General features: G+C 42.7%; 9 protein-coding genes across 9 annotated transcripts; 6 read left to right on the forward strand and 3 right to left on the reverse strand.

Annotated features, from left to right (window-relative positions):
* The first annotated feature begins 618 nt into the window (after window positions 1–618).
* Window positions 619–2752, forward strand: BDB00DRAFT_938634 (uncharacterized protein). Its single transcript, XM_053129291.1, has 5 exons — window positions 619–1122; window positions 1214–1356; window positions 1440–1511; window positions 1578–2439; window positions 2546–2752. Exons 1-5 carry the CDS (start codon window positions 646–648, stop codon window positions 2684–2686), a joined length of 1695 nt encoding a protein of 564 aa, XP_052980365.1. The 5' UTR covers window positions 619–645; the 3' UTR covers window positions 2687–2752.
* Window positions 2753–4241: 1489 nt separating this feature from the next.
* Window positions 4242–6557, forward strand: BDB00DRAFT_820876 (ABC1 family-domain-containing protein). Its single transcript, XM_053123340.1, has 3 exons — window positions 4242–4815; window positions 4879–5703; window positions 5812–6557. Exons 1-3 carry the CDS (start codon window positions 4303–4305, stop codon window positions 6346–6348), a joined length of 1875 nt encoding a protein of 624 aa, XP_052980366.1. The 5' UTR covers window positions 4242–4302; the 3' UTR covers window positions 6349–6557.
* On the reverse strand, window positions 6397–7413 carry BDB00DRAFT_820880 (PDCD5-related protein). Its single transcript, XM_053123341.1, has 5 exons — window positions 7217–7413; window positions 7035–7129; window positions 6887–6951; window positions 6631–6800; window positions 6397–6540 (listed from the first exon to the last, which is right to left on the reverse strand). The coding sequence occupies exons 1-5, from the start codon at window positions 7289–7291 to the stop codon at window positions 6490–6492; spliced, it is 456 nt and encodes a 151-aa protein (XP_052980367.1). The 5' UTR covers window positions 7292–7413; the 3' UTR covers window positions 6397–6489.
* A 127-nt stretch (window positions 7414–7540) lies between these two features.
* On the forward strand, window positions 7541–9300 carry BDB00DRAFT_820884 (uncharacterized protein). Its single transcript, XM_053123342.1, has 7 exons — window positions 7541–7692; window positions 7788–7821; window positions 7918–7963; window positions 8099–8217; window positions 8314–8583; window positions 8702–9158; window positions 9278–9300. Exons 1-6 carry the CDS (start codon window positions 7655–7657, stop codon window positions 8939–8941), a joined length of 747 nt encoding a protein of 248 aa, XP_052980368.1. The 5' UTR covers window positions 7541–7654; the 3' UTR covers window positions 8942–9158; window positions 9278–9300.
* Window positions 9301–15617: 6317 nt separating this feature from the next.
* On the forward strand, window positions 15618–15905 carry BDB00DRAFT_762685 (uncharacterized protein; the record flags this gene model as incomplete). The annotated part of the gene is made up of 1 exon (XM_053119347.1): window positions 15618–15905. The coding sequence occupies one exon, from the start codon at window positions 15618–15620 to the stop codon at window positions 15903–15905; it is 288 nt and encodes a 95-aa protein (XP_052980369.1).
* A 2080-nt stretch (window positions 15906–17985) lies between these two features.
* BDB00DRAFT_871853 (uncharacterized protein) lies at window positions 17986–18862 on the reverse strand (the record flags this gene model as incomplete). The annotated part of the gene is made up of 2 exons (XM_053126876.1): window positions 17986–18571; window positions 18726–18862. 2 exons carry the CDS (start codon window positions 18860–18862, stop codon window positions 17986–17988), a joined length of 723 nt encoding a protein of 240 aa, XP_052980370.1.
* A 2392-nt stretch (window positions 18863–21254) lies between these two features.
* BDB00DRAFT_820913 (uncharacterized protein) lies at window positions 21255–22246 on the reverse strand. The gene is made up of 3 exons (XM_053123343.1): window positions 22071–22246; window positions 21842–21986; window positions 21255–21768 (listed from the first exon to the last, which is right to left on the reverse strand). Exons 1-3 carry the CDS (start codon window positions 22172–22174, stop codon window positions 21460–21462), a joined length of 558 nt encoding a protein of 185 aa, XP_052980371.1. The 5' UTR covers window positions 22175–22246; the 3' UTR covers window positions 21255–21459.
* An 834-nt stretch (window positions 22247–23080) lies between these two features.
* BDB00DRAFT_871855 (uncharacterized protein) lies at window positions 23081–23547 on the forward strand (the record flags this gene model as incomplete). Its single annotated transcript, XM_053126877.1, has 2 exons — window positions 23081–23248; window positions 23329–23547. The coding sequence occupies 2 exons, from the start codon at window positions 23081–23083 to the stop codon at window positions 23545–23547; spliced, it is 387 nt and encodes a 128-aa protein (XP_052980372.1).
* A 65-nt stretch (window positions 23548–23612) lies between these two features.
* Window positions 23613–25628, forward strand: BDB00DRAFT_787527 (uncharacterized protein; the record flags this gene model as incomplete). The annotated part of the gene is made up of 9 exons (XM_053120710.1): window positions 23613–23692; window positions 23781–23805; window positions 24104–24141; window positions 24203–24234; window positions 24317–24385; window positions 24462–24569; window positions 24626–24807; window positions 24862–25130; window positions 25298–25628. The coding sequence occupies 9 exons, from the start codon at window positions 23613–23615 to the stop codon at window positions 25626–25628; spliced, it is 1134 nt and encodes a 377-aa protein (XP_052980373.1).
* Window positions 25629–25752: the final 124 nt, after the last annotated feature.

The following is a 25752-nucleotide window of genomic DNA, read 5'->3' on the forward strand; positions in this document are numbered from 1 at the left end:
TAAGGAAAAGAGAAAGGCAATATGATCGATATAAAATGTAGTGATTAGTATAATTTACAAATTATACAATAGTTCCGTAGTTATTCTGTAGACGCCTTCAAGTGCCCCAGTGCAGAATGTATATATTAGCAGGGCTACTCAAACCAGCATTTGGAGCACTTGAGGAAACAGCAGGTCTTTCGTAGCTCCTCTTGTTAGTAAACAATATTAAATTCCATTTGATGGCGTCTTTCCAAGTGACTGATGTTCTTTGGATGCAAGATTTGAGCTTAATAAAATGAACCAGACGATAAAAGTGTGCTTCAAATCAATGTAAGAAGAAGAACCAGAAAGGACCAACTGAACGTGCACACTTTTTCCACCGTTCGTCCATATTCAAGTTGGAAAAACCAGCGAGTATGATTGGAATCTCAGAAATGACCAACATCCATGGCCTAATATATTGTTGGTTTTTGTTGGGTGTGAGGACGTAGCTATCGTCATAGTACACAAACATATACGAACATCAGTATCTATACAATAATCCATGTTCCTGACGATATATCGAATCCGATTGGATAAAATCTACGCGTCGTCGCGTGTCATATTATAAGCATTTTTTTATTTCTTATTTTTCAGGACCACGCGGCGCGTTGGAAAATTGTCATGGACTATGCATATACCCTTCAACACGTATTAAAAACACAGAATGGCATTCAGCCCAAACAAGAGTACATTGCGCAATGGTTACGAGAACGACCGCCGCGATCCAGCGACAATCGAGACATCATGCACAAATCCATTCTCCAGCACTTTTTAAGCAAAGATCTCAGAGACACGTCTATACCCACCATTCCAGACAACTTTGGTAGTGATTCCCTCGAGTCGTTTCCTCCGGCACCTGGCATTGTACTTCAAATTGTAGACACACGCGACATTAGCAATTCCACCCATTCGCTCCTCAACAATCTCTCCACCGTAGCACCCGTACGTCAAGTGTATGTACGACGAGCAACAGAAGACGACGTTCGGTTTCCGCGCGGTACCTTGAGGTGGACTTTGACTGATGGATACACCGAAGTCGTGGCGCTCGAGTATGAACGTATTAACCAGCTCAGCCTTACAACCCCCTTTGGATGCAAGGTATAAATTTGTAAAACAACCAGAGATAAAGAGAATGACGCTGGTGATACATAATAAAAAGCTAATGTCAATTTCTTTTTTGTTTTTTTAGGTGTTCATCAAACCATGTGAAGTGCGGCAAGGTATGCTGTTTCTGCGACCATCCAATATCAAGATTCTAGGAGGTCAAGTCGAGTCTCTATTTGGTGGTAATATGCTGGAAGAGTTGGAGCGACGCTTCAAAGCAAAACTTGGGTAATGATCCATGTTTTTACATATACCCAACGATGGATCCAATTTTCTTTATTTACACCTGGCAATTACTTGAATCACTATAGGCTGCAACCTATAGCAACGACAGAAAGCGAAATTATGCATCGACCAGCTCTACCACAACCACCACCACTCAGGTAAAATTTCTTTTCACCTTCACATAACATGGTAGTATAATAAGACAAATATTAACGACTCTACAGTGCCGCTACTACTACTACTACTACTACCAGTACTACTAGTGCACCACCGTCACGATCGACAGCGCCAGTACCGTCAAATAATAACCATGACGACTACGACGAGTTTGATGATGATTTGGATATGCAAATGCTTATGGAGATGGAGCAAACCTACTCAACGTCTACCCGATCACGGTCACAGCAGCAACAGCAGCTACTACTACAACCACCAACATCCACATCATCAATACAGGCACCGCAACGGGCAGCTAGCATGGAACGCCATGCAGCAGAGGATACAGATCAGAACGATAGTTTTAGCGACGAATTCATGGATGCAATGTCTCTAGATTTGGAAGACATGCCCACAACTACACTGGCTGCCAACCAAGCGCCTCCTCTCATAAATCACGAATCCACATTACCACTTGCTAGACAGGCTTCCGAGCTAAATCTGAATCCAGAACCAGAGGCAGAACCACAACAACAACAACCCACCTTGCAATGTACTAGTGACCAGAAATCAATGTCAGAGCAACAACAAGAGACAAAAGCAGTATCAGAAGTTACTGTCACTCAAGTAGTCGAGTACCTCCGGTGTAGGAAGAGCAACCCGGAGCTTACGATACAGCTACCATCCCAAGTAACAGTACAAGCAATAGTCTCCAGACCACTGAGGATTGGCATTCTGCCTAAACAGTACAACGTTACTGTGCAAATTGAAGATTTGATAATGGATCTCTCATTGGAAGAAGAAGAACGAGAGAAGAATGCTTTATGTATCATGCTTCCCAACGATTTCATTGCCAAGGCCTGGGGCTTAACGTCAAAGGAATACTGTGAAATCAAAGAAGAACGAGGCACAAAATATGTGCAAGACACGGTTAGTGATTTTTTATATGTTCTCTTTGCTAATTTTTTTTTATCGAGATCCTTGTACACAATGCTGGTAAAACTAAGCTTTTTGATTTTTTGGCTATATAACATAGTACTCTAAACCATGGGGCAAGAGTTTCCGGAATATACAATGCAAGGTTGAGCTTGATTTGGAATCAACGGAGGAGGACAAAACCTTTGATGCAATATTGCCAAAAGTGATTAGCTTTGAACAAGTTACAGATAGTGTATAAGACACATCTTACTTTCTTTTATTGCCATGTACATACTTTGAATACATCAAATACGTTTAATACTAGCATATATGAATCCAGCAGCACATTGATCAACAAATACTACATACGTGGAGAATGAAGTTGGCTTTTTATTAGACTTATAACTTGGTCACAGCTCAAATACTGTTTTGTTACCGTACACACTGATAGCTTTATATAATACATACATATATGCTAGTACACTAATCACTCTTCATCTGTCTGTCATGGTCCTTTGCAACGACACCAACGCCTCTGTACAAAATACCAGCAACGATGGATCCTGTGTGTAGCCTCTGACGTTGTAGTCCTCAACACGGTTTAGAACCTTTACATGTTTAAACTTGTCAGGTGTTTTTTTACATTTTGACCACAGAAAAAAGCTGCACAGTGCTTCCTTTATAACATTTTATCAAACGAGAATATTTCAACTATCACGAACGCTTGATCACTGCCATATCTTGATCGACGGCACCAAAATAAAAAACAGTCGAGCCACATGTCTTTATTCTCTCTAGATCTATGCTGCTCAGCAAATGTTTCAGGGTTTTAACACAATAATCGCTAAACCAGATCAATTATTCAAGACGCGTGTCTCCGGACGATGTTATTCGAGGATGAATTTTTTTGCAATGTAAAAGATGCAGCAATGAGACTATCAAGCGTTTTGGATTGTAATTCTTTCTATCTGGACCCATCTATCTTGAAAGATCAGTTTTTGTATCATAGTAATAATTGAAAGTATGTATATATCCATTCCGATGGCTTACAAAAAAGTCCCAAACTCAAACTCTTTAAAGGAGTACTGTTACTCTTTCTTATAAGGATGATGACAGAGTGCATCCATTTTTCGGCCATTTACTGTGGTGAGATACGCGAGCTACAGTTTCTTGATACATATGTTTTTGGTGAACAGTTGTTGTTGCTGTTGGACGATTAGCAAAGGTCGAGCCTAACATATAAAAGAGCGGCCTGATTCATGCATGGTTCTGTGCTTTGGATATTTCAAGGTTGGATCATCTTTGACGCATTATCTCCAAAAATTCCAAAAGGTCGTCAGAAATGGAGTGTTGTGTTTTATATTTTGAATGAGGTGATCGATGTATTAGTGCAACAAGGTAGGTATAGCGGATTATATCACCGCCAACAGTAGATACGCTGATGATGATGCTGATAATACACATCCTGATGGCGATGGCAGTGCTGAGAGGGTATTGTACGGTATCGATCTTGGACAGAGGCGAATTCAACATATAATAACTTGAGTGCTCGCGTATAAGAAGGAATTACTGTAGCTTATGATGACACTTTTTGCCTACTTGCTAGGATGCTAGAAGAGTTGGCTTAAAGTTGAATTCTCTTTTGCTCAGCATTACGTATCAGAGTTTCCGAAATTTTAGCCAGTGTTCCAAATTGAAGAATTTCTGAGTAACACAATACAAAAGGTGAAGAAGAAGGACACAAATCACGGCATAAACACACGGGCCGATTACGATTACAACAACAGCGGAGTAAAAAAGGCCTAGTGCTGTCAGTTTTGGGTGCCTTCAGAAAATAGCTTGTATATATAGACTGGCGTTTGTCCCTGCTTTTCCATGTCGCGCAACGTTGTCGATCTCTACGGCGTCGCGTCTGCCATTTCCAGAGTCGGTTGTGTGTTTATTGAAACACAACGAGAAGCACTCTGTAAACATGTTGTCACTTCCAGTCTTTTGAATCCTACACCCATTATTCAATCGTCGCCACCACAGCCAGCACCGACAGCACAACATGACCAACACCCGCAATCAACCACTGTCCCTGAGGAACAGCAACAACAACAACAACACGTTGGCACGGTAACTGACCAACACAATGTCTCTGATCGATCGGCTCTGGAAACACCTACGCAGCATACCGCGTCACCATCACAACAACAAAAAATCGAAAAGCTGGTCGTAACCAAGGAACCACCACAACCAACACCAGCTCAAGACACTAGTACTGCCACTGCTGCTGGTAGTAGTGCGACCCCGGGAACGACGTTGGATGCCTCAGAAATATCCAAACTCGCTGAAGAATTACAAGCTGCATCGAACCAACCTGTTTATGAAGCCATTACGGAAGAGGTAGGGTATTGCAAAAAAAAAAGGACAAAGAAGCTCAACTATACCAATCATGTTTATATATAGCCATTAGAACAACGCAAAGCATTAAAAGAATCGCGGATACCGACGACACGTATCGGTCGACTATGGCACTACGGCACACTCGCAACTGGATTGGGTGTGGGTGCGATCAACGAATCACTCAAACGCGCCACAGGCATTTCCAAAACGAAGCAAGGGTCGGTCATCTTGAGCGAACGCAACGTCGATCTATTAGTGGACAAGATCTCACGCATGCGCGGTGCCGCATTAAAGATGGGCCAAATGTTGAGTATTCAGGGCATCCAAGCAGCAAGCGACACAGAGAGCTGGATCCCACCACAAATCGAACAAATCCTGTTGCGCGTCCACGACAGTGCCAACTACATGCCGCAACGACAGATGGAACAGGTGATGGCCAAAGATTTGGGTAAAGACTGGCAAGCCAACTTGTTCAAAGACTTTGATCCCGTGCCGATCGCCGCAGCATCGATTGGTCAAGTCCATCAGGCAACGCTCAAGACAGGCGAACATGTGGTGATCAAGATCCAATACCCGGGCGTGCGCGATTCCATCGACAGTGATCTAAGCAATCTGATGGCTATCCTCACGTTCAGCAACTTGCTGCCCCGCGGCATGTACCTCGATAACACGGTCCGAGTGACAAAGCAGGAGCTGGCTTGGGAATGTGATTATGTTCGTGAGGCAAACAATACGGAACGCTACCGTGAATTGGTCGGCGATGATCGTCGGTATAAGGTTCCGCAGGTGTACAAGGATCTGTGCAGTCCAAATATTTTGGTGTTGGAACGGCTCCAGGGCCGAGTACTTAGCAAGGCCGTGACCGAAAATCAACAATTGCGAAACCAGGTAAAATTCTTTTGTTACCTCCTTTCCATCCTCCTCTCCCCCCCCCGAAAAAAAAATGCCCTGATAGTTTTACTAACGTTCCTTATATGTAAAAAAAAAAACAAAAAGCTTGGCGAAAGCTTATTGCGACTGTGCTTGCGTGAGGTATTTTCATTCCGATTCATGCAAACAGATCCCAATTGGTCCAATTTCTTCTACAACCCACGAAACGGCCAAGTCGAACTGTTAGACTTTGGCGCGTGTCGCGCATTTGGTGAGGATTTCTTATCGTTGTATGGCCGCATCCTGAAAGCAGCAGCAGCAGGCGACCGTGATGGTGTCTGGGAATTCTCAGAAAAGCTGGGCTTTGTCACGGGATATGAAACAGCAGTGATGCGGGAGGCGCACATTGACAGTGTCATGGTTCTTGGCGAACCTTTCCGCAAGGATGCACCGGATGCCTTTAATTTTGGCGTGCAAACGATCACTGGCCGTGTACGTGACACGATCCCTGTCATGCTCCGTCATCGCTTGACACCCCCACCGGATGAGACGTATGGCTTGCACAAGAAATTGTCGGGCGCTTTCTTGCTGTGCACAAAACTCGGCAGTACATTTGACACCAAGGCTGTTTGGCAGGATGAGGTTGCACGCATTTCAATGTAAAAAAAAGAGAACGGTCCACATACACAGACACACATTTGCACACATACAGCCAGATATTACACGATATATGTATAATTAGACAGAAACGTCATCCACCCCTCCCTTTTATATTGTATACTTTTTTCTTTCTTTCTTTCTTTCTTAGAGATCGTACTCATCATCCGAATCATCATCGAAGCGTCGTCGGTTGTACTACCCACGCATAAAACACGGTCAATTTTCTTTGTTTTTACCCGTTTGTACCTCGTCCCCTTTTACATTAACTATTTGATGTTCACTTACGACAATCTTTGTTTGTGATGCACTAGGTTCCTGTTGGTTGATTTGACCAAGAAGATCAATCAGTTGCTGTTCCGAGACCTTGTTCCGTAGTTGGTTACTCTGTGCCAATTTGATCAATAGATCTTCCACTGCACGCGCCTTGTCTGCCTTGACCATGTTGATACGGGCGACTATAGCAAATATAAAACAACAACGGGAACGTTATTATTTCAGAACAAATAAAGATAAACGCAAGAGAGGGAAAGGGACACGTTACGGCGTTCACGGGCGTTGTTGTCCAAAATCTGGTATAGCATGTTACGACGCATGTCTTCCACTTGTCTAATATCATAAAATCAACCTGTCAATCTCGCAAAAGATTCTCTTCAGTATTCATTTTCATCGTCAGGAACAAGATGGTTTACTGTTTCTTTTCGGCATCTTCTTGGCCTGATGCGCCAGAACCACCACCACTACCGCCAGCGGGCGAGCCGCTCCCACCAGGGAAACCGCCACGACCCTAAGTTAATTCAAATCAGTGTCCCTTCTACTATTCAACGATTTTAAAAGTCACATTAGAAGAGTGAGAGAAAAAACAGGCACGTACAGCCGAGCTGCCACCTTGAGCTTGTAGTTCAGCCATGCGCTTGGCACGGATTGCCTGAAGTTCGTCGTCTTCCATTTTTCTTTTTTCAAACGATTTGAAGAAAAAGGGTAGAAAAAAATATGAAAACCGGTTGAGGTCACAAGGTCTGCTCTCCGCGCGCAGGAAACCGAAATAGTAGCGCCTTTATCCGTTCTTCATACGCAACATATAATGTCATCGTGTCACACAACCTGCGCACGCACACACACACACACACACACACAGCGAAAAAATAATAATAGATGCTGTTGAAGGTTCCATGGTTCAGCAGAGCCAAGAACGATGATTTTCCTTTTCTGTCCTGGTTTCGGTTTTCCTTTCTTCTTCTTCTTCTTCTGCTCTCTTTCTCATTAGTTTCTTTAAAACCTCCATTCACCTCATTCTCTCTTGTTTAACGCAATGGGGTTCAACAGGTGCTGCCTTTGTCTCTCGCTACAGTACGTATTCATACACCGTCTTGTATGGCTAGCTGAATAGCACGTCGTTATTATGAGGAAGCTAATATTTTACTTGTGAACAAACGATACAACAGTCAAGCAACGTTGATCATATCGACTGCTTCTGCGGTATAGTTTCCAACATGTTAGAGACAACACAATAGAATATGTCTGGTATATATTTTGCTGATCGAACACGATATTTCGATGATCATCACTTTACAGGTGGTTTATGGTGCGGTGTTCATTTGGTTGCTCGTCCGACATGAAAGTAATTATTTCGCCTTTATTCCTACATGACTGCTGAATACATACACGCATCATTTTATTTTATTATTACACGACCCTATTTGAAAGCGGATGGAATGCTCACAACAAAGCGATGTATACTTACGCATATCTATAGTCATCTTGGGATTCTTCCAGCAAGAATCACAAGCCATCCAGCCGATCCTTTGGCTGTTAGTGGCTCTATCTGGCATAATCTGTTTATGCATGCTCTTCGGCGCCTTTGCCAGCTTGCGGGTAAAACTATTTTAACACTACATATGACAGCTGACTGCTATTTCTAATTTTATAAACGCATAACAACAAACATTACTGCTGCTGTACATGTAATAGCAAAATCAAACGATGATGCGCTTATTCAAAGCCATGTATTGGGCAGTTGCTGCAGTTGTACTGGTAATGACGCTTGCAGCATGGGCTGTGCTGCTTGCTAAGCGGGACTCAGCCGTGTCAAGCTGCAACGAATACCTTTCACAGGTCAGAGGCTCGCGCGACTTGCCTGGCAGTGGCGTCTTTGGCGTATACGATGGCGACTGTGATGCCTCGGTCCGAAACCTGATTATAGTCGGGGCGCTTATTGTTTTCATTGGGAATGCATTGCAGGTACAGTTTATTTATGCACAGCAGCGCGGCTCCTGCTGCTGCTGTTGTTACTGCTTCTTCTGTATATGCTCACAACTCTAAAATTACCCCGTTTGCTGGGATATTAAATAATTCACAGATTTACTGGGCTTGCATTGTGTCCGCCAGCGTCAGCCGCATGAAAGATAGCGTAGGACATCAACAGTTGCGTGACCTTGAAGATCATTATTACAACTCCTCTGGCTATCCTCCACCACCGCACCACTACCAACAGCAGCAGCAGCAGTACTACTATGCTGCACAACCATCACAACAACCCCAGCCAGCCATACCGTTACAACGATCTTCATCCACGCAAAAGCCACCCATGACTTATTAATGGACAAAACGATCTATTGTCATCATCATCTTCTTCTTCTCTTGTATTACCCCATACTATAGCAACAAACAACCCTATTTTAGCCATCTTCTCCTATTATATCAGTGTCCTCATCTCGTTTTCTGCTGCTATCATATTACATGAACATGCACAGTGTTACAAATTACACGCATCATCCTATTGGAAAAGGGGGGGGAAGATTCCAACCGCAGTGTATGTATGTACATTTTAAAAAAAAAAAGAGGCTCTTTTCACATTGTCATAGTGTCATAAACCTTAACAGCCTCTTTTTCTTGTTTCTCCTTGTGTCTTTGGGCGCATGCGTGCATGCTGCAGTATCCTTCCTCCCCCCCCACATACTCCTTTTGAAAGAGAAAGAATGTTTAATATATTTTTACTCTGGTAGGTGCTGGTGGATAGTCATTAGTGGAGACGATCTCCGAAGTATGTATTGGAGGCAGCTTTATGGTTCCGCAAAATGTCGTGAAAAAATATATAGCAACATGCCAAAATTTTGGCAGTCGGGCGGTACCCGTAGTGACCTAGCCAGTTAAATTTACAGAATAAAGTGCGGTATAGAAAAACTGACCAATTGCTTGTAAAAAATAAAGTGCGGCATTGTTATTTACGCCAATAACAAAGGTGGAATAAAGTCTGTCCAATCAGGAATAAAGAATAACAGCCAGCGTTACACAAAAGCTTGAGTGCGTTCCGCAGTATATATATAGCTGCTGGGAACCCTAGTGCAGGGTGAATACTCGGGTTACTGCTGCTACAACCACTTTGACACGACACTGTCAAAAAGTACTTTTTTACGTTTGACATATCTACACACAGTGAAGTATGTTTCCACTGCTCGACTCTCACTTATTGAGGGACATTCTCTCAATTTTGCTCATTTATTTTTCATCAGTTTAACGATTTAATGACACCGATGGTGGGACGCGATGAGGAAACCTTGGCAACGCCTAAAGTATTTGAGCCGTACCTGACAAGTGTCCGCAACAAAATTGACAGAGAAAGAAGAAGCAAAGGAATGCCAGCTTGCTACGAAAACAAGACCTTTTGGGTTTTGCCACCAGCGCCCTTTTTCGCTATGTACAAGAAGAAATACTTTGAACCAACCGACTTATATTTGCCACGTGTGTTCGTTTGGCTTGTCCACCTTTTGGTAGAAGAGCTCAAGTGTCCCAAGTGCAAGCAAAAACTCACAGAGCTTGGATTTCCATCAAACCCACTTGCCAGACGCATCGCAGACGACGACGACTTTTTTTACATCCTATCCTATCGATATCAATGCAAAAACGACGGATGCGACGTCAACACAATTATGGGCACAGACGAGAACTTGATAGAAAAATCGCTACCCATACAACTTGCGCTCGAATACCCGGCCACACTTTCACATAAAAGTGGTGTATCCAAGGAGTTGATGACAAATATGCGGCTGTGCTTTGGTAACGGAATGGGGCCCGGTCCATTTGCAAAAGCATTGAGCACTAGACACCACCTGCGACACGACAAAATTGAATGGCAGTATGCGGAAGGAAGACCACAGCAGCAAGAACATTCTAACGAACAGCAAAATCCATCACCCACTAGACAGTCGGCAATCAATTCGTTTTATAAACCAGTGCACTCGGCATCAAGGCAGTTCAAGAATTTCCCATCATTCGATGATCGAGATGGATATGGTGGTTCGACACCTGGTCCTAAGTATCTCACAAAAATGTACAATGAATTTGTTGAAATGCATATAAACGACCACTACAACCACATGAGTTCTCTACCAGCCACCATAATCAACATTGACCACAGCCATAAGGTGAGTTTAATTTATTTGCTTTTGTGTATATATTCTGACAAGTGCTTTGTTTGTTTTTGATAATAGGTGACAAAGCATCTTTGCAAAATGGATTCGTGCAAAATTTTTGAAGGGTTGGTATCAATGACAAACGAATACGGAGAGATTCGGTATCAAGCTTTTGTGCCTACTACATCCATGGATCACATAGAACAAGGAATACAAGGTATACTATACTTTCTTTCTTACAATTTCCTCTGATTGCATTACAGTAACCGAAACTAATTTTTGCGATTAGCCATGCTACAAAGTCTTACTGCCCATGGTCATCGTCACCCAGAAATCCTTTTTACTGACAAAGTCGAGGCCGATAAACAGTTTTTTGAAACACAAATCGAATCTCTTCGTACTGAAGTTCATCCACGTATAGTCGCTGATCCATATTATCATCTGCCGCAGCTACAGCTACCACCAACAATTTCAGTAACAATTCACAGCTCACCTTTGCAAATCGAAGCTGCTTTGACACCACTACTCGAACAAAATGGCACTGAACAGCAACCGATCGTCGTTGGTCTTGACGCAGAGTGGACATTTCATGAAAATGATCCAACGTGGCATCCAGTATCAATAATACAAGTTGCATATGACGACCGAGTATCAATATTAAAGCTGGAGAAGTTATCATCATTGCCACATGCTATCTGGACGCTGCTTAATCGCAAAGATATCATCAAGGTTGGGCGTAACATCGCAAATGATATCACTCGGCTTTCACAATCTTTTCCTCAACAATTCAATAACCTTCAAGCATCCAATGTCGTGGACCTGTTGACAATATGCAACGAGTACAAATGCAAACCAATTACTGGAACAAGTCTGGCAGATATGTGCGCAACAATTCTACAACATCGTCTATCCAAGGATTTACAACAAGGCAATTGGGAAGGTCGACTTACTGACGAGCAAGTACACTATGCAGCTTTGGATGCCTGGAGTAGTCGGCAAATTTATCTCCAAGTGACATCGCCTAGAAACGACATCATAAATCGACGAGCTGGTGTACATGTAACAGTACTAAGCGACGATGGTACTGTGGAGGTGGCGCGCGGGAAAATCAGCGATGCTAGACAAAGTGGGTATGTACATATTCTCTCCCTTACTTACTCCTTGCTTGCACCAATTCATAGTAGGAATAACACAATAAGTCAAATCATATTACTAATATTAAGCTAACCCTGACTTTTTTCCAGAATCTTTAATAAGCGGACGATAACGGAAAATCGTGCACTGGTTGAAGTTACTACTGTCTTGGTCCCTGCGGCAAAGTTGCAATTATGTGATAGGCAGCCACTTTCGTCATTTGGTGCTGCTCCGTTTTGTATATTAGTGCGTTTGTTGTCACTCCGTCCTTGTTATCAACTTATTAAGCCTGTCGCCACCGTGCACAACGAGGAAACACTAAACATATCGCAGAGCGTGGATCATCCGGAATCGCAAGCTGGTCAAACTGATCATAGCAGCGACAATGACGTGCAAGCATGGGATATTAATGAAACCGACTCGGAAGACGACAGTGACGATGATATGCCGGTACCAACGCCAAACACTTTAGCTATCGACGAGAGCTCCAAGATTTATGGCAGTCACCTCCTCGATCCTATTTTACAAAAGTATCGACCACAACGCTTGGAACAAGATAACGCCATCCACACCAGAATCGTCCAAGATGCTTGGCATGCGCTCAAGAGAATCTCAATACCAAAGAAACATGGGTTACGCATAGAATTCCAACGTAAATTAACCGACGCAATTTTGTGGATGGATTCTGGAGATGTTGCAGCTGTCACCCGGGTTCTGCATGAAAAAGGAGAGAGATTTGAATTGGGTATATATCTATATGATTCTCTTTCATTGTGGGCGACAACAAGCTTAATTTGAAATATCAAAACCATGTTATTTTAGTTCGTTGGCGTCGCAAATCTTGGATTAACGAGCGAATACGCCGCGTTGTCCCACCACCATCAAAAATTGTACAAGATGTGTACGATTTATTCATGACGTTTGGACCTCTGAAATGCGCCTCAAGTGGTCGACCCTTATTTGACAAACAGGCCTGGAAAGACGCACGAAATTTGCTACAGCTTATTGGCAAAGGATATTTGAGCGATCCACCTGGGACATCATTGTACTTGTTTCGACGACGGGATGAAAATGGTTTGGCAGTATATCAATGTCTAAGGGGAACAAACTCTCTTGAGGGCGGTGTGCACCAGAATTTAAAGAGGCATTTTGGAGCTTTCAATGCGAGTCCGAGATTTGCGGTTAATTTGCTTGTCGAATATCGAACACAACATAATTTACATGTAAGTGTATCTCATAGCCTGAAAAAAGTGACCAATTTACTGAACAACTCGAACATTTTCTTATGTGGCAGGTTGGTACGCTGAATCGCACAGGCAAACAATACAAGGGACATTACGATATATGGATGAATAACAAAATCCAGCTTGCATACTTGCGACGCGAATTGCAGCTACCAAAACATTGGCTTGATTGGCAGAACACGGATCTGTTGGCCTCGACTGAAGAAAAGTTTGACATTTGCAAGACGAGCGACGAAAGCTTGGATACATATGGCATGCAGCGTTACAGACCATCAATTGAACAGGCCAACAAACGAGATAATGCAGCTGTGAGAGCAGCATATTTAGCATCTCGTCAAGGCACCCGGTATCCAATACTACCTGTACATACAAAAGAAGAGGTAGCTTTGTTCAACCGACAGATATCTCAATTCTACAACAGTCAGCAACCGAACTCAACGAGGTGGACCGTTTTTGCCAAGTCATGGAACTCGACACATACTGACGGGCGCAATATTTTTTATAAGTACCCACAGTATCTGCGCACACATTTCAACAAATGGAGTCAGAACGCGGTGATAAGGAATAGCTTGGAAGGTACAGCTCGCCCACGATCCCAAATACGTGATAACTCTGACCGTACTGCTGAAGTCTTGGAGCCTCGATCGAATCCGCCAGCACCGACACTGCCATCCTCAATACAACGTAGTACATCCAGACGACTGCAATCTAGATCTTCTGTCTACCAACCGCTTGCTCCACGGCCAATGCAACAGCAACAACAAGTTTACAGCCAATCTGATTTGTATTCCTTTGCACGTCCACCCATGTCAGCATTACCGCCACCGCCTACTACATTTACACTACAACCGCAACTGCCTCCGCCGCAATTATATCCATCATTCCAAGTGCAGCAGCATATGCACTATAGTCCTACACCTCAGCAACAAGCAATCCAGCCGCAACACCAACAGCATTATATACGGCAAATGCAACCTAGAGCTCCATCATCATCACCATCAAGCATAAGCCGTGCTGATTTCCTCAAAAGCCTACCACCAAAGAAACAGCAAAAATATTCCCGGACTTGTCAAAATGAAGGCTGCACTGATCCACAAAATTGCCCTGGCAGTCAAAACAGATCTCACCCATCATGTAGTGCAAATAATGATAATACACGAAAAAGAAAGAAATTGAACTAGTTACTCAACCACAACTTTATTTTTCCCCATATATTTGTAATAGTTTTCAATACTTTTCTCGCGTAAACAAACATATCATAAATATACACTTTGCACTTGCTTCTACCTATTTTTTCCTTTCTTTACAATATTTGTTGTGACCGGTAGACGAAAATTCCTCACTACGGATATGGCCACCGAGCCAAAATTTTTTAGTCTGACGGCATTTTCTATTTGGCAGATGTTCGTTATTAAACACGTTGTCTGCCAGAAGAGTATATTAGTAGTCGTGGCGGCGCCTCCTACCACTATTACTATTACTACTACTACTACTTTTTGTATGCGGAAGTCTTCGTTGCTGGTGATGACGGTGATGATCAAGTGCCTTAATAAGGATGATACAAAGTGGCCGCAAAGAAGTACAAAAGGCAGGTGCTCGGGTGGGTGTACAAAGAGAGCGTTGGGGCCACGTTGATCAACATCACCACCACCAATGTGCGTTGTGGGCTGCTGCTGCAAGGGGTGATGGGGGCGCAAAAGAAAGGGAAGGGGGGGGAGAGAGTTGTGTGCATTCGTAATGATGGCAGCAGGTGCCTATAAACGGTAACGGACATAACACAGCGCGTATGAACGATACACCTTCACATCTCGCAACGTGGTTTGTGCAACGTTGCGAGCAAAAAGAAGCGAAGCCGCTGGCGTGTGTATAAAAAGGATCATCCAAAGCTAACAAAATAACTGACAAAGTCAGGGCCCCGGTCACTACACCCACTTTCCTTTTTCCTCATTTAATAATAAAAGCTTTCCCTCTCCCCCAGCACGGTCATTCTTTCCCTTCCTTTCTTTCCTCCTCTCCACACACACACACACACACACACACACAGAAAAAAAAGACTCTTCTTGTTGTTTTCTTCTTCTTTTTCTTCTTCGGCTGCTGCTTGTACTTGTTTGTTTCGATATCTCTTTGTTCTTGGCTCTCTCTTAACTATCTCTCTCTATCACTCCACCAAAAGAAAAACCCCATCTTACAACTTAAAACGAAAGAAAAAAAAATGGATCATCATTACGAGCAACAACAACTTACCTTTGCCCAACAACAAGAGGAAGCCTACTTTGCCGAGTACGATCGTGCCGTCGCCAGTGCTGCATTGACGGCCGACTATTATGATGCCGCTGCCTATTACGAGCAACAAGACGTAGATGAAGATACGATGATGATGGACATGGAATACGACAACTTTCATGCTCCCGAGAACTATCACCTCAATGATGACCAAGAACAAGAACAACAAGAACAACAACAATACGAGCACTACGAACAAGAAATGCAACAACAAGAAGAAGAAGACCAAGACAACGCCAACAACATCAGCAACAACATCAACAACGGTGGTTACGACTATGAGGAAGACTCACTGCTCCACCTGATTGTCGGCGTCCAGTCCTATCTGTCCGAATTCAACACCATGAACGTCGACAGAAACGACTCACCCTTGGTCGATCTGCAATACAAGATGTACACTTACCTCAAGCAACGTGCCTGTGAGATGGGTGTTGACATGGAAACCGCTGCTGCTGCCCAGCAACAAGAACACCAGTTACCACCCTTTTAACTAAAGGACCATCTTTCCCAATTAGCAGCATCAACAACAACAACAACACCATCAACGAACGAGAAACGCCTTTTCTTATATAACCAGAAAGAAGATATTAAAAAAAAATCCGGAAAAAGAAGGGATTCTTCAATTCAAAAGAATCTCCCAAAAGAATCAAACAAAAAAAATTGGATAATGACTTGGAAAATGAAAAAAACACACCCGCTTTGCCTTGTTTTCATTCTTTAGATTTTTTTTTTCAAACTTCTTTTTATTATTATCGTTGTGTTTGACCCTCCAACTCCTTACTTGTTACCTCTCCCCCTCCCTTACCCTTCAGCTATTTATCCTCTCTGCACTAGCACTTTCTTATGACCCTATAGTCCCTCTCTTATTCTCTCTGGCTAGAAACTCTGAATGACACGCACTTGCATCGTGTGAGTTTCAACGTAATTGCTGAGTAGATAGAGCGACTCGCTTTCACCCCCCCTTTAATGATTATAAACAACAATAAACACACAACCCTTTTTTTTTCATGTTATTATTACAAAACCGCATATAATAGACTGGATTGGTAAGCGTCAGGTGGGTAACACGCAGAGGTTTTCAAGTTACACATATTGTACCAGTAACCGTACATAATATGATTGTTGTTGTTGGCAAAAAAAGAAAAGGGCGGGTAACGGAAGTGGGAAGCCGACCGCATCGCTTTTGTCATTGTTACGACTACACATGGTGTGAGTGTACCTGTGTTTTCCCCCTCGCCTTTTTTTTTTGTTGGTATTTACATCTGGCATACACTATCCTGCCCAAACGTAAATCATTACCGGGCACTTGGTTGTCGCTATATGACGTACACGGGTTTTTAATAGTAATGGCGCACTTTTCAAAAGAAATTAATGTCGCATGGCAGCAAAATCAAATGTCGCTCTGCTTAGAGATCGAATGTCCCATTTCCTTTTTTATCACGGCTTAGAAATCGAAATTATACATCATTGGAACCGAGTACTACACACTTGTAATTGTAGACTACTTAAAATATATTGATGGAGGAGAGAGATTGAGGATTCACACATAAGAGAAATGAATTAAAAAAGTCCATATACTCGATATACTAAAAAGTTTCATACACAACTGATGTGCATTGTCATACAACAACTTTGCTGTTTGGTCAAAGTGGGGCAAATAGGCATGAAGCTAAAAGTAATATACCTAGTTACTTCTCAAACAAAAAGAAATCTCGAATGCAGGTACCCATACGCTGCACTGTTTACCATGACAACCCATCTCTCCGGTGGTGACCATGATTATCATCTCTACGTTAAAGACGCTGCAAATTTATTTTACGGAAGGGCAATATGAACCTTTTGGTATTAAAATAGTAATATGATTTGTCATAAGAATCTGACTACAACATCCAGCACTCCTCATCATAAATGTTAGATTCATGGTTTTTGTATGGAAGACTAGATGGACCGGCTTTTTTGGGCATGTAGTCACTTCCTTGAAATACACTGTGGAGGAAAGTTACTAAACGATGTAAATGTGATGCAATGACTGAAAACAAATCCTCGTAAAGGTAAAGTTATGCTAGCGTAAAATAGTGCTATAAGTGTGGATGCCGAAGGATTATGTAAGATAATGTATGCGCATTGCTTCACAATGCCGCTTTTCGGCCTTTTGCTTTTCGTAACATAAAACGTCTGTTTGACGATGTGCTTCTTTTGATGGTGGTAATATTGAGTGTCTTTGAAGTGGTATTTGTCTTTGTTTTGATGTAAACTTTTCTTCCTTTGATCATTCGCGTTGCAACAAGAGCACCAGGGCCAAAAGCGGTATGGTTGGAAGACTGGTCAAATAAAAACAATCCCATGCACTACGGATGCAGTTCTTTTATAATCTCGTAACTTCCTTAAACTGCACAATAAGGTTGTCCGCACACCACAATCCTTCTCGATTTGCACCGGAAATAAAGAGCGTGCGCGACTCCCTTCCGTCAACTCGCATCGTACCATGGCAGGGACTACACTGGAATTCGCTGATAATAATAGACAATCCAGGTCCCTTTCCCTCTACTTTGTGCTTCGCCTTCGGAAAACTAACCTTTCTCGTTTCCATCGTTTGCATAGAATGTGGATTCTTCATGAGTGACCATGATCCATTTTTTCTTGTCTCCATGTTGCAATGTTGGCTCGATGATGATCTCCATGTCTTCGCCTTCAGAGTCGTCCAAGTGCTGTTTACGTCTCATCATCCGTGTTGCCCATTCCTGTCGATACTGAACTACATCTGGTATCTCATGTCCCTCGAAATAGGTGCCTTTCGTGTTTTTGCGATACTTAAAGCCCCATATATCCATAAACATGCGCAAAGTTTGTAAGGAAACAGACACGACGGCTGTTCCTAATACGGTTGGTAGAATAGCATCCTCAAGAATATGCTTTTTAAAAAGATGTTGATCCCTTTGCGTCGGTTCTTCACGTTTAAACCATTCAATGCATTGGTCCTTTACGTCTTTATGATTAAGTTGGGACATATTTTTTTCGTGCTTCCCTTGCTGAGACATTGGAATGGTGCCTGCCGAGTAAAATTCGTCTGCTCCACTTGGGAATGGTGCGGCTGCGGTATTAGTGTTCTTGGACGTTGGTTTCTGGAAGAAAAACGCTTGCTGCTTCTTTGGATGCCTGACCTAATGATATTTTGTATTTCAAGACGTTTTTGATATACATTTTCACGGCAAAATGACGCTTAATGTTAGTCCTTGTCATCCTCTTTCGTTACTGACTTTAGACCCAGGGTCGCCTCATCAAGTGCCTCAATCAAACAGAGCAAAATAACCTCATGATGAGCGATGCTGTACCTGTCGTCGTCGTCGTCATCATCGTCTCCTTGTGCTCTGTCGATGCGGCTTGGAGCGTCATTGCTATCATAGCTTGCTGCTGTTCGACAATCAGAAAGAGCGAATTGATAGACATGTGTGCATTCACTGCCTCTTCCTTCTTTTTGGCCTCGGTTGTTTTAGTTCTCCATTTTGGGTGCGTGAAGGGACGAGCTCATTGTATGTTCCGCGTAAGTGGGAATCTCCGTTTTTCTTCCACTTCAGCAAGTCAAAAGCGCCCTCATTTTGATGGTTACTAGCTGTAATTTGCTGCACAGTAGTGACGAAGTACCAATTTCCGTGCGAATGCGCTTTTAACAGCTTTCTTTTAAGCTTTAGGACGAGGCATGATGGAGAAGTTGGGTAAAATATACAGTGGTAGGCAAAACAAATGTGAACCTGAGTTAGTAACCAATTGAAAAAAAGTGGGTTTGGATCGCATAAACATTTTACTGGTCCGTTAAACTACATTTCCGTTCGCTTAAATATATTCTCAGTGCCTGCTCGCTATGTATAACGATATTCGATATAATGATTATTCGGTATAACAATAGGATTCTCCGGTGCAAAGCTCATTTCCCAGTAAATAATCAGTAATTCCTTCATTAGACCACCATAGGTGGAGACATAAAAGTATATATATGCTGTGATCTTCTTATTGGGCAAATGACTGAGAAAGAAAAAAAAAGAACAGTTATCTATATGGTTGATTTCCAAAGCGACTAGCTAAATGGGACTTGTGTGGGTGGGAGCATATATACTTCTATGTCGGAATCGACGGTCTAATGAAGGAATTGACGGTCGATGAATCTCCCCTCAATTTGAGGAGACCATCGAAACTGACATAGAAGTATATATGCTGATTTAGAGAGAACTTTAGACGATTGAGCTTGGAATGGCCAAAATGAAACTTGTAACATCAGTATGCAGTAAACGTTGGCGCTGGTAATGAGTATCGAGAACAGAAGGCGAAGACCAATTGCAAAGAAGATCCGATCCAAGAGAGCGAACCGAAGGAGTCGGGCGAACCAGAGAGTGCAACTACAGTAGTTTGATATCGTTTGTGTTCGAACAGTAATATGAGGTCTTGTGCTATTGACAAACAGGTTATCTGATGGACGAAGGTCCTGAGCAAAGCAGGTGATCATGTAAAATACAAAAGGCTTAAATAAGGCACAGTTCTTCCTTGGTAGCAAGTGGATTGATGTGAACGCGTTTAATGATGGTGTGGTTGTGGCGACGTTTATTCGGCTTAAAGATAACCAGAGTCCCGCAGGTATTAGTGTCGATCTTGCACTGGTGAAGGACAATCATTTGACTTCAGTCCAAGGGACACAAAAGGCCAGCCAAACCTAAAAGAAAGCAGCCACCTAGCTGGCAGTTTTGAGGTCAGAGGTAGCACCACGTTAGTGGAGGTTGGAAATATGTATTGGTGCAAGAAGGTCAATGGTGGACGGCCAAGAGGAACCGGTGGTGCAGAACAATGCAAGTATATCAGAATTCTTATGGAAACGGCTTGGACTATGCACTGGCAAAAACAGTGTGTGTACTAAACGTTTAAAAATGGTTGAATATCAGTTGAATATTAGCTGATACTCACCTAATATTCAACTGATATTACACTGATATTCAACCATCATTTTGTGCCGACGTTTACCTAGTGCAACCCTACTTTCATCCCGATGGTCACCATCGTTTAAAATGACACCATCAGCACATATGTACATCGTCTAGAAGTATTGAAATTATGCAATTTACCCCATTTAATATTTCATCTTACCTTTGTATCTCTTGAAACTCACAACATACTCTAGTTGTTAGTAATAGTCTTCAATATGTACGATTGAGGATTGCCTTTTCATCATTGAGACAGAAATACAGTTCTCACCTGTGCATGGAAACAGGTAAGAATTAAGTTCTTTCATTGTGAGAGCCATGTTGTGAAAGAAAAAAATATAATTATGACAATACCTTCCATGTCTAGACAGGCAGGCATTCTGGACATTTGTTTTTGGTGTGTCCAGATTGGCAGGCATTCTGGTTTTCTTGACAAGTTTACGCAGTCGTCGCAAATCACTAGAAGTACCTCATTCAATCTTATCATTGCACTCTGTCAGTGACCATCACGTGGGCTCTTTGTTTCCAGATGCGATACAGACCTCCTATGCTGTTGCAGGCTTCCATAATTCTTTTTGACAGAGTATCTTCCTGCAAAAATCTATTGCGCTTAACCTTACTATTAGCCACTGCCCAGAATTGCTCTATTGGGTTAAGCTCAAGAGAGTAAGTAGGAAGATACACACATCTATTTCTTCGATCCTAAATATTTACAGTACTTCTATATATTATCATGCGTTGTGAATGGGTACATTATCCATGATTACATAGAGACCTTTTTTATGTACATTTAATCCACGAGAGTCAGTTCAAAGAAACTGATTAGTGAACCGGTATGTACAGTTCCTGGACTTATACATCCTTCAGCCTTTCTCTTCTTGGTAGGTCTTGGTTTCTTTACACCGAGTGTAACCAAACCTGCGGCAGAGATGGCGTCCAAACTAGACGCTGTGTTTGCTCTGGTAGTAGGCCACCAAGTAACAATAGCATTAGTATTTTTTGTGGACCATGCTCTTGACCGTTTCATATTAATATCGAAAGCAGACTCGTCAATAAATACACAGTTCGTGAGAAAGTTCATGTCTGATAAGGCGCTGAGAGAGAGCAAAGGGGAATGGAAGAATGTTTAAAATATTTGAAAATGTCAAGAAGAATGTGAGACTTTTGACAGCTTCCTCTAGATCCATTCGAAGCGATACCAAAAGGGCACATGCATATCACCTTCGAGACAGTAATATTGATGCTGACCGCAGCAGGTGGGCTACTTTCCAGCTTGGCGTCTTTCTGCAGCGGTTTTAGCCACTTTAATGACATGATGGACGCGATGGAGTGAGCTGACAATAGAAGTAATACAAAGCAGCGATCAGCGTTTGGCAAAACCAAGGACTGCGTAGAGTGTTAGCATTAATTCAAACGTGTCACTTGAACTGGCGCATGAAAGAGTTAAAAAGATTCTTACCCGCATGGTGGTCAAAGCAGCGTAGCACTTGGGCAGACGACAGAAGTCGTGGTGATCTTGGGGAATGAAAAACACAGATATGGGCACAGGTCGATATGTTGCTTGGTAGATAAGATCCATGCCAAACAAGGTGCATCTGAATCCTCTATTCACCTGTTAGGACCAGGCTCAAAGCAACCTTTGTATCCTTGGCATGTGTTACGGGTTATGAAAGTCTTAATGCACTTACCTTCCAATATTAGACCAAAGACTTTTAAAGCTAATAGTGGATTCATTACAGCTATGTTGCTGCCCAGGCGATCTACTTTGGCGTCTGTGGCGGCATTCTATCATTCTGCGACTTGCTGGATAAGTCAAAAGATACGACTGGCAATACGTAGAAGGTGGACAAGGTGTTTGAAAGCGAAAGCACTGTCAAACGCGAGGATATTACGATTGAAATGGAAAAACTTGGCTGGACACATGCTTGTATTATTAAAACTCATACGCTTACGTACACACACACACACGCACACAGTAACACCTCCCTCTTTTCTCGTTGAGCACAACACTCACTGACCACTGTTGGTCATTTTGTACATTCTTTTAAAATAATGCAGCCCTGTTCTATCAATCCAACTGCTCCTGTTTCCATCTCCTGCCCAGTACCGTTACAGCGACTTTTGATTTGAACGTCATAAATGTGGAATCGCCACCACCACTAAAGTTCTCTTCGTTCGCCATCGTACGCAGATTGACTCGAAGCATCCTGAGCGATTTGTCGAGCGAAGAAATTGAAATCCAAAAGGCACGAATGCTTGCCTAATCTACAAAAAGAGCAAAACCGGCTGCAACGGATATTTGGCTGCAACGGATATTTGGCTGCAACGGATATTTGGCTGCGACGGATATTTGGCTGCGACGGATATTTGGCTTGCGATAATGATAGTAACGGTCAAAACTATGCGAGTATCCACCTGGCGTTTCCCCTACAACCAAGACTGGTTTCTGCGATTGGTACGCGTGTTTCTCCAGTTGACCCAATAACGAAGACAGCGGCCACTAAAACTACAACACAACCCTGCCAACGCCCGCGGAACCACCCGAAACTCGACCCCGTGTCGCACGACGATATGCTTCCACCTCTTCCACCTCCACAACCTGCTTTTGTTAACGGTCATTTCAGCACACAGCAACAACAGCAGCAACAGCACTACTTTTTTTTTGTTTCAGAGGCCGTTGCCTTGATAAATGAGAACGATGTCAATAACGCCACAAGCCCGTTTTCATCATTACAACGCCAAGGATGAACGGACCGCTACGGCCATTTCACAGGCGACACTACGTTTTCCATCCCACAGCAATCCGCACAACTGCCTGCTGGGCCGTCGTCGACCTTTCCACAACGTCCAGAAACACCTCATTTTTGTCAGCTGACATCCAGACATCGCTTATCGACACCTTTGACGTACACGCTAACCCGTTTTTCGCTGCCGTCATGAACAAAGCAGATGTTGGCAGAGCTCAACTTGCTGCGCACAGACCAGGAGGGGATATTTTTCCCTTCTTTGGACCATTTTGTTCAAGAAGTCTTTGAACAATGCGAAAAGGCACTAGAACCACTAGAGGAGGAGGAAGTAACAAGAGACGACGAATATGTCAAATGCATTTGGAAGGCAATCACTGCTTTTGGCTTCTTTGACCCTGACGTTCAACCACAAGAATAATATTTAAATCCAACATATTTCCTCTTGACTTTCTGGATCTGTATCGACACGGAACTACCATTGAAATGATCGCTAACGGTTCCGAACAAGACTGGTTGTGCATTGCTGGGACAACCTTGACCGTTGTTCTCAAGGCTTGGGTGAGGTAGGCATGATTTATTCTTTATTAAAATTGATTAAAATTATGAACATGTATTTCAACACTAACCATAATGACTTATACAAATTAATAGCGATCGTACTTACCAATCAACGTTGGTACGGGTCAACAGTGACAGAAAAGTCAGCGGCATAAAACCACTTGAAGAACAAAGTTGATCGGTCAGACCGGATTTTCTCTTATAAACGACGGTGGCATCAGTAAGAAGAAAACTCTGGAGCGACAACTGCATGTCCCAAAGGTCATCAAAGACATCTTTCATCGAGCCTTGACGAAAGGGAAAAATGAAGAATCGCTCGCACGCACCTTGAAGATAACTGCTTTGAACCAAAATAGTGAGTTGTCAATTCTACAAATTGTCTAAATCATCCAGATTATCAATACTTTGTAATTCAGGCACACGCGTCCAAGCCCAAGTTCTTGATTGTCCGAAAGTATACATCTTCAAGTATTCAGTACCAATTCAAGCAAAAAACAGATATGGTTTTGGCACAGCTTTTCCCTTGAAGTTAGCACTACAAGTCAAGGTATGTTGTTCAATATATGTACTTTGCTTGGTAAATTCAACATTGCTATTATAACTACTAACATACACAGTTGTCTCATTAGGCAATTACCAAGAACGCGGTCAAAAGGATTTAAAACACATCAACGTAATCAAGCCAAAAATCGCAAAGAGTCAGTTCTTACATTTTTCCTGGACCATTTATTTTTTTATCAGCGACACCTGTAAATTCCAACCAACTTTGACGAGGCCCAATATCTCGCAAACCTCATTTTAAGGATACCTCCGTTGTCAAAACAACCATTGTTCCCACAGCAACATCTACAAGCACTGATGGCCGACCCAACGCGCAGCAAAGTATGTTGAAACAGTGTTTCAATAAAGTATCTACTAATTGTACACTTTACACTTAGCGATCGAAACATATGTCAAAACATACATGGCGTCGGAAAAAGAACCCTCTTTGCGAGATTTTCTAGACACATGCATCAGCGAAGCGGCTGCAACCACCGATTCGCGTACGGATGTCAAGCGTGTTTGGACTAAGAGATACCAAACAGTAGCGAAGCAGTTGAACGTCGACAACATAGTAGATGTGAGTGACACGAAACTTATCAAATGCAACCTCTTACTGATTTATTTGAAATAGAAAAATATCGACTGGGACGACATCAAAGCACAAGTTGAAAGCATCAAGAAAGAACAGTGCAAATCAAAAAGAAGCAGACCCACCACATCAACAGAGACATCGAAAAGTGGCTCGTGGGAATTGACAGCCGAAGCAAAAGACCGCTTCATCAAAGATTCTCAAAGCATGGAAGAAGACAAGAAGTGGTTGTTGCAAACTAAGGAAGACGGTACCAAAGTCTACCTGGAAGACATCATGTTTCAATACCGAATGGAGTGCGATTATGAGCAGTAAGTTTAAAGATTTTGACATCCAAATTTATACTACCCCCTCATAAAACACTTACAATGGTTTGAAAATGTGAAAAATGTAGTACCTTCCCTTCAAGTGATAGAGCAACGATGACTCTTGTTTGTCAACAAATATAATCAGCAACGATCGTGCGAAAATTTGAGAGGTGGATTCAAGAAAAACAAAAACAGGAAGCCGCTGCACGAGAAGCCAGACACTGTGAGCAAGAGAAAGAACGTCAGTCGGAGGAAGAGCAGATGCGAAAAGAACAAGAGGTGCGGGCGCAAAAACGGAGGAAAGAAGAGGCAGAGGTCTTGGAACGTCGAAGAAAGAAAATCGAGGAACATGAAAGGCGCGAACGCGAATTAGCGCTCAAGCGAGAAGCGGAAGAAAAGGCAGTTGAAAAGCACCTTTACAAAGGACAAGGCAGGAAGCAGAACGTGCGGCTAGGGAAATACGGCTTCGTCAAGAAGAGATCGAATGAAGGTTTTTTTTAACGAGAAGCCGCTAGGGCTGAGGCTGAAGAACGTCGTCGTGAATGGCTCTAAGCTGAAGAGTACCGTGGAAAACAAAAAGAGGCTGCCAAACAAGAACAAGAAGAGCGAGAACAGAAGGAAAAAG

This window comes from Zychaea mexicana, assembly GCF_025766255.1.
Source record: "Zychaea mexicana strain RSA 1403 chromosome Unknown BDB00scaffold_31, whole genome shotgun sequence".
NCBI classification, from domain to species: Eukaryota; Fungi; Mucoromycota; class Mucoromycetes; order Mucorales; family Lichtheimiaceae; genus Zychaea; species Zychaea mexicana.